At 40.6% G+C, this 16,441-nt stretch overlaps 1 protein-coding gene across 1 annotated transcript in view; it reads right to left on the reverse strand.

Moving 5' to 3' along the window:
* Positions 1-7,255: 7,255 nt before the first annotated feature.
* The window catches only part of LOC103372348 (copine-4), an 82,699-nt gene continuing 73,513 nt past the window's right edge, over positions 7,256-16,441 (reverse strand). Inside the window, exon 15 of the mRNA XM_008301968.1 lies at positions 7,256-7,387. Within this exon, the coding sequence (XP_008300190.1) occupies positions 7,256-7,387 (132 nt within the window). The remainder of the gene's footprint in view (positions 7,388-16,441) is intronic.

A 16,441-nucleotide genomic window follows, 5' to 3' on the forward strand; every position in this document is an offset into this window, starting at 1 on the left:
GAACATTTCTCAGATTGTGAATTAAAAAGCAGAGTTATTCATTAATCTGATTTATCCAGGTTTGACTCAGACAACATTAATAACGGAAGTGTTGTTTATAAAATGCGACAGTCCTGACAGCATTAATTCGCTCATATTTAAATATGTAAAAAAAATAACAATAATAAAAAAAGCACTTAAAGACCCTTAAATTAGTTCATATTCCCAAATAAATTGAAAAAATATCCTCACAGTTATGATATAAAAGGGGTGAGGAAAAAAAATAAAGATTATAGACCAATATTTAAATATACACAGCTCTGGAAAACCTTCCAAAAAAATGATAAAATCCTCCACACACTGAATAAAAGATGCTCCATTAATAAATCAGACATGGACTTCAACTGATGTAAAGCTGAACTGTTAGTACTAATACGTCTTCTCAGGAGCTGAGTGTTCCTCATGTGAACCTCTGAGTGGATCTTTTACACGAGGAGTTCTGTTTCTGATGTTCCTGAACCTGCAGTCAGACAGAAGCTGCCTTTGATCGTCCCCACGTTGGTTCGGCTTCATTCTTCTCGCCTTCAACGTGACGACGGCTTCATGTCGAGTCGATGGCGTCTTGCTGCGCCTCTTTTGTCGCTCTGACAGAGCTAATAGCCTCCTTTCACCCGTCTCCTCCTCCTCTTTAACCATCACGCCTCTGAACAAACAGCCGAAGCTTTAATTGCCACTGCTGTGGAACCACGCCGAGGATGTTGGGACAGCTGGAAGATCCTCCCTTATTTACTGCTTTGCTCTCTCAGGGTCGGACAGCAAACACAAAATGCTCTGGACTGGACTGGAAACAACAATGAAAATATAAAAGACTGAGACTGGACTCAACAAAAGTGGATTAAACTGTGATGCTTACATCAGCACCACCTGACTGACTCACCGCTTAGATGAACAGGCAGAAGGCCTCGAGGCAAAGACTTGTCAGTGAAAACATCCAGACTGAAGGAGACACAAAGGAAACTACAAGAGATGCAGCTGTGATCCTAATCTAGTCATTTTGCATCTACTTGTGCTCTTTTTATGACTCCTTCTAGTCATTTTGCATCTTTTTGGGTAATTTGTGCATCTATAAAAAAAAAAAAAAAAACTCATAAAAACAAGTATAAAGACTTTTTTTTTTTTTTTTAAATAGTTAACATGTAAATTTTGTTTTTCTGTTATTTAACTACATATTATCTGTAATTTAACAAAACAGGAAAAACATGTTTTTCACTATTTCAAATAACAAAATAATCTTTGTGAAATAAAAGTTTTGACTGATTTAAATACCATAAAAAGAGCTGATTAGTGCTGAGAAAACAAAAAGAACCAAAAAAATCACCTGAAACTATTTGATAATTGATTAATTATAGAAACTCTGTTAAAAACTGACGATTTTAGTATCTTAGAAGAAAATTGTTGCTCACTGTAAGCTCATCATTTAGACATTTTATTCAAAACAAAACACATTTGACGTTGTCACTGTCAGCTCAGGACAACTTTTTGGAAAATTCTTTGCGTTTTATAGAACAATAAATTTAACGTGTAGAATAGGAACAAACACTTGGCTGCTTCCATTTTGCAGCTTTAAGTTGTCTGGTTTAGTTATTTGTCTTTTGTAACACAAGGACGACGAAGTAAACTGAGTCATTTCAAAATTCGTTCTTTACCCGTTCACACCAATCAACTTCCCGTAACACACCGAGACACTGAGAGGTTATTGTTAAAACTTTTATTACTATAAGTCAGTTTGTTATTGTTTTGCACACAATACTGCATGATAACACAACAATAAGTCATGTGACTCAACACCTGTCCTCCGTCTTTGCTCTCTTTGTTCAATAGGACGAACAATAACCCTTAAATCTCCCTTAAAGAAACAAACACCAAATTCAAAGGTGCCGCCGCCCCAGTTTGTAATGTATGAACAAGGACCACGTCATTAACAGGGCAACATTCCAGCTTTGTTTACATCAGAAACAAATAAAATCAACTGGAAAAATGCAGATTTTACATCACATGACCCTGTTTGGCCGATAACCATAAATGAGCCACTGTAATAACAGTGTTCAGATCAAATGCTTTAAATTCCTGCTGTGATGTGATTGAGATGTTTAACCCTGACTGATCGCTTTCACCACTCAGTATCCCAGAAGTGTCCATGCGGGACAATTCAGCACCAACGAGACCAACAAGATGTAGTTCATATTTAACATAACCACACTGTAGTTGTCAGGTAATATCTACTGTCTGACACTGAAAGAGTCAAAATGTGAAGGAATTTCTGCCACCATGACTTCACAAAGTACATTTTAAAAGTTGCTAAACTCTGCAAAAGAACACCTTGGGAGGATTCAAAGGCCCTGGTTATGGAATCCAGAAGGCCATCTTCCACCGCACTGATTCAGATGTGGATAAAAGAAAAACTGATGGATGAATGGAACAACGTTGACTGGTGGGGTCGTGCAGCATCAGCAGGAATGTAAACATTGCACCAACCCTTCACAGTGAAGACTGAAGTCAGCCTGAAGGCAAAGCTCTGGATTTTTCTGATCCATCTGAATCACAACTTAACCTACTAATATATCAGCTGAAATGAATTTCCTTCGCAGACTTCCAAAACAAGCTAGGACTATCGGCTGCTCCTTCACATTGGAGTAAAACCCTTAAGGTGGTCAGCTATCTGATCAGGGTGCCACACTCTGGAGATGTATAGGATCCCCCTGGAGGAGCTTGATGGTGTGTCTCATGAGAAGGATGTCTGGATAATTTGGTTTAACCTGTCTGCTGAGATCTAGATCCAAACAAGTGGTGGAAAACTGGATGGATCATGTCGTCCAAACACTAAGAAGAAATAGACATGATGAGACGGTGGAAGCCTCCCTGTGATGGTCTTTAGGCCACATTCCTTCGTGTCTCGTGTCTAACGACATTGTAAGTAGGGAGTGAAAATTTTCTAAAAGCTCAAAATTTACAAGCTGTGATGAGTTTTCTAACAGGAAGGCCAAGAAAGTTGATTTTTCAGTGGATACCTAGTTAGGATCCGAGGAACCCTTCTTGTTACAGCAATAGGGGTCCTTCGGGCGAGGACCCTGTTGTTCCTGCTTCCTTTCTTTCTTTCTTATTATTATTTCCCCGACCAACGCGAAACCCTTAATTTGACCCCCTAAACACACTCAAAAACTCACCAAAATTGGCACACACCTCCGAATCTGCGAAAAATTTGATAAAATGAAAAAAAACAAAACAAGAAAAGCTCTCTAGCGCCCCCTAGTTACACAAAAACACTAAAACGGCCCTAGCACCCAGTAGGAATGTCATACAGAGATCAAACCAACATCAAAACGTTCATCTCAATGAGACCCACAAATCTCGCTGACATATCTCAAACAGGAAGTCTGCAATTTGCCTTTCAAAGTAAAAAAAATGAGTGAAAACATCTTTTGGGAAAACATTATCTTGTCTGACACCGTAAATCGTATCAACTTGAAAATCACACAGGAGACAGAAGAGGCCTTGATGTACAAAAGTTCTGAAGGGATTTGGATTTCTGATGACATGACATCTTTTCATTAGGCCTTTGCATTTAGATTAGCGTTTACATTACAATGCCGGCTCACTGGCTAGCTAAATGGTTGCCCAGGTGACTTCTACAGGCTGACAGTAACATCCATGCCATTGCCAAGCAGCAATCATCTCACGACTTGTGTTGGATGTTATTACTTGAACGCCAAGCATTTGGTGATAAGACTCAAGCAATCTGTAGAAGTTTAGGACGTTTACATCAACAGGAAAGAGGCCCGTAGAAGGGTTTACAGTGCCGTTTCCACATTGGAGGTAGTTAAGGTAGCATCTGAAATTCCTCTTGGATGCAATCATTTGGAGGTTACTGGGTATGTCCAACTGGACCATGGGGCAAACTCAGAATTTGCTTGAGAAATCCCTTCAGATCTAGTAATGCCTCATTGGAGAGCTGGAGAATGTAACTATGGAGGACTGGACTACCCTGTTGGGCTTGATGTCACAAGGAACAGAACCCAGTTAAATGAATGAAGTTTGACCCTGACTCAAGACTCAAGGAATCTGTCAAAGTTTAAGAAGTTTATAATGACCAGATCAACATCCAGAAGGGTCTCCAATACTGTTTAGTCATTGGAGACAACATGGTTTGGGCATCTGACTGACAATTCCCAGTGGACACCTTCTTGTAGAGGTTTTTTGGGTACGTCCAACTTGGATTAGACCCTGGGACAAACCCAGAATTACCTCCTGGAGGATGTGACCATGGAAGATTCTGGGCTACCTTATTTAGCCAGGTGCTGTCAAGTCCAAAACTCAGTTAAGTGGGTGAAGTTTGGTCCTGACTTATGACTCAAGCAATCTGTAAAGTACACTGAATACAAAGAGATGCTCAGAAGGAGCACTACTGCTGCTGCACTCTTGGAGGAGCCACTTAAGGTGGATCATCTGTTTGACTGAAATGCCTTCAAGGCGCCTACATTTGGATTTTTTTTTCAGCATCTCCTGCCCTAGCAAGACCCTTTGATCCAGAACTTGCTGGAGAACACGTCAAGATCCCTACAGAAGAGGTAGACGATGAGGCAATGGAAAACAACACCTGGACTACCTTATTGAACCTGCTAGCACTACTGTCCTTAGTTAAAAAAAATTACTCACTACTCCTTAGAAATTATTTGACTCCAAAAACAAGATATGCCAAGTAAGTAATGTGACTATACCTCAAAAGGATCAGACAGATCCAAAATGAAACCAATAACTGTAAAAGAAAGTTGTGCAAAGACATAAAGACAGGTGTTGTCCCACAAAGTGACCAAAATCTATTACCATAAACTAGAAATCTCTCCAAAGATACTCATTTTGTGCTTTTAAATCTACTCACACATTTTCGTTTACACGTGAACATGCTTGAGAGTAGAACAGCCCCGGCACTGGGCACATTGTAAACGTCATTATTACTCATATTATTCACTACCAGGAAACAGAAACTACAAGGACTGCAAAGTCCTGCATGGAGATTTGCATGCAAAACAACAGTTCATGCATCTGCCTCGCCTTTTAGAAAAAAACAGTAGAGGATGCAGACGTCTATGAAGGCAGCTCAGCTTGTTCACCTGGCAGAGATCCAAAATGCTTTACAACAAACTTACGAAATTTAGCAAAATCTCGACAAACTCTTATAAAAAACAAACCGGTGGGGAGGAGGAGGGGGGTTCGTACATTCCTTCATCGACTGTTTCCCCGCCCGTCATGCTGTCTGCAGGGAAGCAGCGTTTGGATTGGTCAGTGTTGTGTTTATGTGCTTTTCACGTAAAAACACTCCTGAACGCTACAATCTGCTCACACTTTGTTGGCCCTGCATGCACAGCGGATGCTAAAGATGCTACAGTTGGCATTTTATGACATGAAACTAAAGATGAGATGAAATCTTTCTATGACTCCAACAATAGATTTTTTTTACATTTTTGCCAGATGAGACTAAATGAAGCTTCATAAGATTGTTTTTATCCCACATAAGGGGTGGTTTGCTAGGCTGAATATTATTGATATTGTTGAGTACTGTGGCACTTGACCCTGGAACTTTAAAAAAAACCTACTCCTGCAGACAAGGTGTATCGTTTCGGTTCAACAACATGTAGCTGCAGAAAAAATCCTCTGATTAGGCAGGAACTGCAGGAAACTTTCGTTATTTCTCTTGACATTCAGAATCTGCAATATTGGACAAGTGTAAATAATCAAATGATCTGATCATGGGTGAGCTGAAGTTTGAAAGAAAAAAAAAATATATATATATATATATATGTGAAAATTTCACTCTTTGACTTCTGCATTATCAGTTGTTTTGTTAAAGATGGTATTTTAACTTACCCACAGTCAGATCATTTGATCTACTCGTACAATATTACAGATGACACGAATGACGTGATGAGAAATAACTGAAAATTTCAGGCTTTTCTCTTTAATAGTTCCTGAGATATTGTTGTTGAAACAGCCTCAAATTTGAATGTGCAACCTGCTGAAAAGCATGTTGATGGGCAATTTAAAAAGAAAAACAAGTTATCTTGTAAAATGTCTGATATACCTAGAATTTAACACATATCTTAATAAATATGTGAGATAAGATGTTCAAGCAAAAATAGTTCTAAAAGTTTATGATCTGAGATGGAATGACCCCGTTGTAAACACGACCACAAAGGCCACGCTTCATAGCCAAAGTCTAGCAACAAAACAAGCTGTTTAAGGTTCATAGTCTCAGAATTAGAACTTGGACATTTAAGTGAACAATACTTACAAGTTAGAAATGAAGCTCCAAGTCCCACAGGTCTTGAATTCAGCTATAAGATATTGATCCCGAGGCTAACTCTTGTCTTTACCTTCCTGACACAAATCGTTTTCTGCCTTGAGAGCCTCCTAACTGGCACTCCCCTAATCAGCAGCTTCCCCTGCTTCTTTGTTTGCTTTTTTAAAGATAATGGCAGGAGATGAAACGTCCTCATTAGTGCCACACGGACTTTTGTTGGTCCAACCTGTTAAATTGCTCTCACTGTAGAGTTTCAACAAACACGGCTCCAAAATTTTGGTCCCATTACAAAAACCTGCCCGAACCCACAAGCTTAAATTCATTTCCCTACACCGGATGTACGACGATCAGCCAGAGCGGACCCAAACAGGCTCTAGGTTAATTAGACCGGAGACAAAACACAGTCAGCCTGAACTGAGAGAACACTCACAGCAGTGTGATGCACTATCAGTTAATTTGATCACTTAACAAGCATGTGCTTATTCGCTTAAAAGACAAATTTATACAGAAAATTTATATTCCAGTTTTCATCTCCTGCACCAAAGCCAAAAGTCAGGATGAATAAAAGCTTTGGTCAGTGATTTGCAGGACAGAGAAACAAACCGCTGATCTGTGAACACCTTCATTTTACATTTAAAGTTAAAATCTGTATTTGTTTCAGAGATGATGCCATGAAAACGACACCCATTTGGACCAACTAGAATTTAGACCCGGGTTCTTGGTGCCCCAGAACCAAGCGGGACCTGTGAAGACCTCCACTGTGGTGGCTGACAGGCTTCTGGTTTCCTCTCTTTAGGCAGTAAGGTCTAATGTGATTCACCTTCTCGTGATAAAATACCACATGCAGTACCTTTAACATCCGCTTTCACAAAGAACAAAAGACAGTAAACATGTTTGTGAGTCCAGGAGAGGCGGTGCTGCTCAGGGGCCAAACGGCCTGGAAGACTGGTACTCGCTGGGCACTTTGGGCTTGATGCCCTTGCTGTTGTAGTAGTCAACCACCTGGTTGGGCACTTCTGCTAGGACACTCTTAGCCAGAGCAGCCGGAGAGGCCTGAGGAGGAGAAACACAGGAAACATCAGTCATGTGGTACTTTTTGGAGGTAAATGTACTTTCTTGGGTCTCCTACAAGAAGCAGTTCAAGGGACCTGTTCCCACTGCTGTGGAGCCACGGACACTCCAGTCTCTCCACAGTACATTTCAGACATTCCCCTTTTCCACCAAAAAGAACCAGGTGCCAGTTCTGGGCTGGTGCTTAGTTGGTTCAAATCTGGCACCTCCAAAGAACCAGTTGCTTTTCCATCAGCAATGAGCCAAGCTGGGGCCATTGCGTCATTGCATACGTAGCCGTTTAACGAACAACGCTCGTGCCACATGGATGTCCATACAGGACTCCAGACTTGGTGGCTGCGGTGCTCAGACCAGTGTGCGACCAACAATGACTTTAAAAAGAGTGAACAAGGGCGTCCTCATGTCAGATTTATCCAAGATGACGTTGAGTGATTTTTTCTCATGCAGTCTTTTCTATGAGCGGATTAAACAGCGCGTGTCGGTGAGCTCCAACCGTGTTTCTAAGCATAAATACCGCAGTACACCAAAGTTATAACAGTTCTGTTTTCCAACACTGTGGTGCTGCTGGTGGGACTCAGCTGTACCGGATTTCAGGGCCCAACAGTTTGTGCAGAACTTCCATGTGTCCCTGGACTCACTCCAATACATCTGTGATCAGACCAGAGACGTCCTGGGGAAAAAACGACACAAATCACCGCTTGTGTGTCCCGTTCATCGGTCTTGGTGGTCACGATAAACCCGCCCCCAGCCCCCCTGACGTACTCGGTGCTTTTCTCTGGCCCAGCAAAGAGCTGGCGCCTGACAAGCACCAGTTTTGAGAGCCTGGCCAGGCTTTGGCGGTGGAAACACAAAGAACTGGTGCTAAGTCAGGCCTCGGCTCCAAACCAGCTCAGTGGAAAAGGACAGTGTCCTACTGGAACTTTACAAGGTTCCCGACCAACTACAGAACATGTTTTAATGCATTGCAGAGCTGTTCAGATGTAAAAGATACACACTGGCTTGAGTTTAATAACTTCAATGTACTTTTTCCATTTTCAGGAAAACGGTTTCCAAGTGAGACTCTTTTTAATCATATTTTTTAGACATTTTTCTTGTAATTTTATTCATTTTTATAAGGGATTTTTTTCCTGGTATTTTATACATATTTACAGGACATTTTTTATGTATTTTATTAACACTAATAGGGGATTTTTCATTCATTAGATCAATATTTTTGGGATATTTTTCAGACATTTTATTAATAATCATAGAGGATTTTTTTTAGCTACTTCTATAGGAGATTTTTCAGTCATTAAATTAACAGTTTTTGGACATTATTCAGGTATTTTAATAATAATTTTAGGACATTTCATATTTTAGTATTATTATTATTTTTTTTTTTACACATTTAATAACAAGGTTAACTTTAGAGCCTTTCAGAGCAGCTTGGGTGCAGAAATACACACCTCAGATTGACTTTAATAACTCAAAGTGTGCATAATCAAGGGAAACGGCATCAGATTAGGGCACTAAATTAGACACTAATTATTAAATAATTTGAGGGCAAGAAACTTTTAGTTTTAGGTTCAAAAAATGAAGCTTATCTCTTAAATGCAGTTGAGGAGGCGTCACCATAAACAGAGCGTGGATCCATCCCAGCAATCAGGGTTTATTGTGTAGCTGATTGTTGGTGTGATAAAAATAGTCCTTGCTGCTGCTGCTGCTGCTGCTCTGCTGTATGTTCAGTGTGTTTCTGGTTTTCACTGAGCTGTTCGTCAGCTTAACGCTGCATCGCTGTTTAGCATCAACACCAACAACGTCTCTTTGTATGCGTCATGTGGTCAGTGTAGGTGTTCAAACTCAGCAGGGTGTCCAGCGTTTGCCCCGACTGAGACGCCTCTTAGTTTAGTTCTTTGTTTTTATTTTAAAGAGGAAGAACAAACAACGTGTGATTTAACTGAGGAGATATAAAGATCGAATTGTTCACCTCATTTGAAAAATCCACCCTGTTCAATTTAATTGATTAGTTGCCAATTATTTTGACGATCGAACAATCGCGTGGAGTAATTTAGGGAAAACAGTCTGAACGCTGTGATTCTTTAATGTGAATGTTTTCTGGTTTCTTTCCGCCTCTATGACAGAAAACTGAACCTCATTGGACAGAAGAAGACATTTCAGGATGTCATTTGGACTTTAGGAAAACCTTTTGACTTTTTTTTTTCCACCTTTTTCTTTTATTTATCGCCAAACAAGCAACTACTATTTAAATATATATATATATATATATATATATATACACATCAACAATAAAAATAATAATTAGTTGCAGCCCGTTTCCTAGCAGCAGTATTTAACCCCGGTCTGTATATTTTTCTGTGGATCCAGTTCAGCAATTCTTGAGAAAAAGCCTCTGGAGCACTGCTTAAGTCTAACTTTTTATATTTCTATATGATAGTGTTCACACTCCTACGAAGCTGTGCGAGGGTCACTGCGAGAATCTATCGATTTGTGTTCCCTCGCAAAAAGTTTTCCATTCCTTCTGATCCATACGAACAGTTGGTGTGTTGGTCCAGTTCCGCTCTGATCAGATCATTTTAAAGGTTGATCATGGACAGAATCCAGCTGCTGGCTGCTGTGGCTGCAGTGGACACCATAGTTTTTAATGGTTGCAGCTCTGACCACATGCAGCAGCAGCAGTTTGTGTGCAGTGATGGTTTTTCTGTGTTCCTCAACTCCTAAATAAACAAATGCATCTGTTAGAAATGCACCACAGGCCCAAATAGTAACAGCTGGACGTTCACTGCACCACAGACTGAACAGTGACCGTATGTCCAACTACAGCTTTACCTTCACAGCAGGCAGAGCAGCTGGATTTGGTCAGTGATCAAACTTTGAACATGAATAATGAGCAATAAATGCATCAGTGTCACATCACCAACTGCCTTCAGTATCTGCAGAGTGTTAGAACTGGACTACTCAAAAGTATGGCATGGTGTTACGATGGCATGCAAACATGTCATGAGGAGATGCAAAAGTATTGCAAGGTCACCCAAAACTTACTGTAAAGGAACTTAAAAATATGTAATAGTTATGCAAAACCTTTTAGGAGGGAACGACGCAAAATTATTGTGAGCTGACACAAAAATATGACTCAAGCATAACGAGGAGATTCCAAAGTATCACAAACACATCGCAGAGCATCCCGAAGACATCCAATAGTACTGTGAGTCTATGCAAAACTTATTGTAAGTATCACAACGGGATGCACACATACAGTGAGGGGGCGCAGAAATATAGGTGATGATCAAAAAAATTATGCAAAGCTATTATTACAGAAACGCAAACATATTGCATGGTGACAAAAGCATCACGAGGTGCTACAAACATATTACTAACTAAGAAAGGTATNTTTATTTTAAAGAGGAAGAACAAACAACGTGTGATTTAACTGAGGAGATATAAAGATCGAATCGTTCACCTCATTTGAAAAATCCACCCTGTTCAGTTTAATTGATTAGTTGCCAACTAGTTTGATAATCGAACAATCGCGTAGAGTAATTTAGGAAAAACAGTCTGAAGGTTCTTTAATGTGAATATTTTCTGGTTTCTTTCCGCCTCTATGACAGAAAACTGAACCTCACTGGACAGAAGAAGACATTTCAGGATGTCATTTGGACTTTTTTGGACCTTTTTACTTTTTTTTCCCCACCTTTTTCTGATATTTTATCGTCAAACAAGCAACTACTATTTAAATATATATATATATATACACACATCAACAATAAAAATAATAATTAGTTGCAGCCCTTTTCCTCGCGGCAGTATTTAACCCCAGTCTGTACATTTTTCTGTGGATCCAGTTCAGCAATTCTTGAGAAAAAGCCTCTGGAGCTCTGCTTAAGTCTAACTTTTTATATTTCTATATGATAGTGTTCACACTCCTACGAAGCTGTGCGAGGGTCACTGCGAGAATCTATCGATTTGTGTTCCCTCGCAAAAAGTTTTCCATTCCTTCTGATCCATACGAACAGTTGGTGTGTTGGTCCAGTTCCGCTCTGATCAGATCATTTTAAAGGTTGATCATGGACAGAATCCAGCTGCTGGCTGCTGTGGCTGCAGTGGACACCATAGTTTTTAATGGTTGCAGCTCTGACCACATGCAGCAGCAGCAGTTTGTGTGCAGTGATGGTTTTTCTGTGTTCCTCAACTCCTAAATAAACAAATGCATCTGTTAGAAATGCACCACAGGCCCAAATAGTAACAGCTGGACGTTCACTGCACCACAGACTGAACAGTGACCGTATGTCCAACTACAGCTTTACCTTCACAGCAGGCAGAGCAGCTGGATTTGGTCAGTGATCAAACTTTGAACATGAATAATGAGCAATAAATGCATCAGTGTCACATCACCAACTGCCTTCAGTATCTGCAGAGTGTTAGAACTGGACTACTCAAAAGTATGGCATGGTGTTACGATGGCATGCAAACATGTCATGAGGAGATGCAAAAGTATTGCAAGGTCACCCAAAACTTACTGTAAAGGAACTTAAAAATATGTAATAGTTATGCAAAACCTTTTAGGAGGGAACGACGCAAAATTATTGTGAGCTGACACAAAAATATGACTCAAGCATAACGAGGAGATTCCAAAGTATCACAAACACATCGCAGAGCATCCCGAAGACATCCAATAGTACTGTGAGTCTATGCAAAACTTATTGTAAGTATCACAACGGGATGCACACATACAGTGAGGGGGCGCAGAAATATAGGTGATGATCAAAAAAATTATGCAAAGCTATTATTACAGAAACGCAAACATATTGCAGGGTGACAAAAAGCATCACGAGGTGCTACAAACATATTACTAACTAAGAAAGGTATGGCGAGGTGATTCATAAGTAACATGTGGGAATGCAAAAGTATTGCAACAGTCAAAAACATTATGAGGTATCATGGATGGACGGATGGACAGATGGATAGATGGACAGATGGACAGATGGACAGATGGACAGATGGATAGATGGATAGATGGATAGATGGATAGATGGATAGATGGATAGATGGATAGATGGATGGATAGATGGATAGATGGATAGATAGATGGATAGATGGATAGATGGATAGATAGATAGATAGATAGATAGATAGATAGATAGATAGATAGATAGATAGATGGCCCAAAGTGACAGTATGTGAACAGAAAATATCGGTATTTCAAATGAGTTCTGGGAAGTTTTATCTTGTATATCAAATTCCTTTCGAGATAAAGATTCTTTCAAAGATCGCCTGTGAACCCATTTTCAGCGACTATTAAAAATAAATGCCTGAAATGTCCACTGTTGTTTCTCATCATGTCATTGATTCAGAATCCAGAACAATGGACAAGTAGATAAAATAATCTCTGAGTTTAAATATTACAAAAAAACAATTAAGCCGTCATTTTGAGCACATTAACAAACAAAAATGATGATGCAGACTAGTGATCTAGTCAACTAGTGATATTTCCTGAACCGTATGTAGCTGCATGTGACAATAATAGAAAAACAATACAAAATAAATACTGTTTAACATTAAACACTTGGTCACAAAACATAAGTGAAAGTTATTTAGGTTTAATTTTAATAACTGACTGAGCAGGTGGCATGTTCTACCACTAAAACAGAAATGTTAGTAGGTAGTCCGATCCAATAGAACTGAGTTCTGGAGTTTGAAAGTGGTTCTCCAAATATCCATCCATCCATTATCTATACATCGCTTTATCCTCACTAGGGTCATGGGGGGCTGGAGCCTATCCCAGCTGACTCAGGGTGAAGGCAGGTTCACCTGGACAGGTAACCAGTCTATCACAGGGCTACACTTAGAGACAGACAACCAAGCACACTCACATTCACACCTACGGACAATTTACAATCACCAATTAACCTCAGCATGTTTCTGGACTGTGGGAGGAAGCCGGAGAACCCGGAGAGAACCCACGCTGCACGGGGAGAACATGGAGACTCCACGCAGAAAGATCCCGGGTGTCCTCACCGGGACGCGAACCGGCGACCTTCTTGCTGCGAGGCAACAGTGCTACCAACTGCACCACCTTGCAGCCCCTTCTCCAAATATAACTAAGAAATTAATAATATTTTCGGACCTCACTGTTTAGGTTGGAGAAGTATTTCACATAGAAAGTATTGTGTGTGTTTTGTGTTATTGTGAGATGCTGCTGTGGTTCAGAAAACATCACGTCGTCTTCACCTAACTATCCGTGTTTTTGTAAATGTGCTCCAAGATGGACTTTTCATGACGACCTGCTGAAAGCAATTTTTAACAACATTTTGATCTCAGAAAGTACTTGATCTATCAATCTAAACTTTGCCAATTTTCATTTTAAACGTCCACATTTTAAGACATAAAAATGTGACGGTTTGAGCTGCGATGACCCTGCTCTGATTGAATTTCAAGATAGAAACATTGCTCAGACGGCAGCAGCGCTTTTCTGAAGACGTGTCAGTCAGAGCTGCTCCTTTCAGCCTCGTTCCGCTGCTGTCAAATGAAAATCGCCTCTTTTAGGGCCGAACGCTGAAACTCTCATTCATCACACAGATTAAAGCTCGGAGCAAAACACAGCCAGTGTCTGTAAAATGAGCTCAAACTGGGCAGATAAATGTTCGCTGTACTGTACCAACAGTAACCTTCAGACTTGTTAAGGGCTGAAATTCATTGGAGAGAAATAATAAGTTTCCCACTTAAGATCCTCGGGCAGATTGCCACCCGGTCTTCCCTCTCATAGGCTGGGAGCTCATTTCTTCAGTAACTTCACAGCCTCTCATCTCGTCCTCCCTCCAGTACGCTCTGATCATGAATTTAAAACACTTTCCACTCGTCTTCTCTCGGTTTATTGCTTCACCATCATCTACAGTTATTTTGGGGTCACACGCAGTTATATTTAAACACCGCACAGAGACATTTTCAAATTAACGCACCATCTGCTGTCCGCATTTGGAGGTTTGTAGCTGCTGAGCAACAGAAGCTGTGAGCGGCTAAATGTGTTTGTAATAATAATTCACGCCTCTCCGCTCCAAGCAGCAGCGACACATTAAAGCGCAGGAATAACCGCCATCCGTGTAGAAAGTAAAAATATAACGAGGAGTGAGGTTAATGGAAGGTTTGTGAAGTGTGGAGTTCCATAAACAGGCAAAAACAAAATATTCAATTAGGATTACAAAAGAGTAAACTGAGCATTTAGTGCAGCCTGAAAAAATATGACGTCTGGATTTGAAGTTGTCTTTGTGGCTAAGTGATAAAAACACAACTGTAGCTCCATTATTGCTTTTTACCGTCTGATTTATTTCCAGACGTAAATTCTTTCTTTCATTGGAAATTAAAAACGTATTCCAAGTTCCCACGAGCTTGCTCTCAGAAGTGGACTGTCTTCAGGACATTTTACGATCATTGCTTCACCAAACCAGAACCAGTTCCAATATCGATGGATTTGGTTTTAGCAGTTTTCTATTTTGTAGAAAACATGCCGGGGTTTACGACCAGCACAACAAAAACAGCACATTACTTCCCATCCTCCACAAACATGGATCTTCTTTGTCATGTTTGACCATTTCTGCTTCCCCAAACCGCAAAAATACACTCATTGTAGTTACTCATACTTCTGGAGCTCACCACTGAGGTAAACTAGTCATCTATTTTGCTTTGCTGACTGCATTTAGTTCAGAACTGATCTATCTGCCTAGCAGGTCTGTCATTTGTTGTGCTTTTCACACATGACGTGGATCAGCGACATTAGAACCACTGAAACACTGATTTTCTGGTTACCATGGCGCCGGTCAGTGGGTACCAGGAGATCAGGTAGCAGGAGAACAGGTAGTTCTTGAAGTTAATAATAATAATTGATCAGATTTATATAGCGCTTGTTGACGTGTCAGACTAAGTTGATGTTGAAGGAGGAAAATCTGAGAGACTTTTACAAACTGTGACGGCAGGCGACTGCATCAGAGCACCTCCTGGAGTCGTTGGTATTCGGAGGTTAACTAGAAGTGTCCAAAGAAGGAGAACAGGTGAACCGGGGACAGAGTCATGGACGTGGTCTGCAGCAATGTTCAGGTTATAAAGTAACATTCACATGAATGCAGAGCGTCGCCCAGAGCGTCGCTGCCTCCACTGCAATCTCTTCGATGCACCCAGCCGTCCACATGATAGAAAATTCAGTGGACCAGGACACCAGGACACCTTCCTCACTGCTCCATGATCCACTTCTGACGCTGCAGAAGCTTTCAGTGGTGGAGCTGAGTCAACATAGACACTCTGACCCATCAGGGAGTTTTGGGGCATCAATCTGTCTCCTGTTCACTGGTTGTTCTTCCCTGGACACTTCTGGTAATCACTGCATATCCATGAACACCCAATAACTTCTGCCATGTTAGAGATGCTATGACCCAGTCATTTATCATCATAGTCTGATCCATGTCACTGAGCCTCAGACACATTCATGTAACACATAATAATCTCACTACAGTTGTGACTTGGGGAAGCAGAAATGGTCCAACGCCACAATGACAGCACAATCCTGTTCACATTTTTGTGGAAACTGGGAACAAATGCTTGATTTTTGTCTGCGCTGGACGCCAGCTGTTTGCATTCCAGTTGAACAACAACTTAATCAGACAACTCAGAGATAGCACAAGATGTTTTCCCAACAGCGTCCTCGCCTCCCTACGAGGCTGCTGGCCTTATCTTATTTAAACAGACTAAGCTGTTCTAATCTGCGTTGTATGAAAAACACAGAAATACACTCACTGGCCACTTGATAAGAAATCTAATGCAATACAACAGCTCTGCCAAAAATTCTTCTCACTACTGAAGTCACAGGAGGTGAGGCACTGGACTGCTTCACATTTACAAATGTCCCTTGCATTTTGGCCCCCCATTGACATACACTAGGGGGTGAAAACACTAAGAACACTCAGCACAATGCAGTCCACTCCACCACCACCCACTGGGACTTCAGTTATAGGCATAATTTTTTTTAACCTTTCAGCCATGAGGAACTCCTCT

The sequence above is a fragment of the Stegastes partitus genome, unplaced genomic scaffold, assembly GCF_000690725.1.
Source record: "Stegastes partitus isolate 25-593 unplaced genomic scaffold, Stegastes_partitus-1.0.2 Scaffold1740, whole genome shotgun sequence".
In the NCBI taxonomy this organism is placed as follows: domain Eukaryota; kingdom Metazoa; phylum Chordata; class Actinopteri; family Pomacentridae; genus Stegastes; species Stegastes partitus.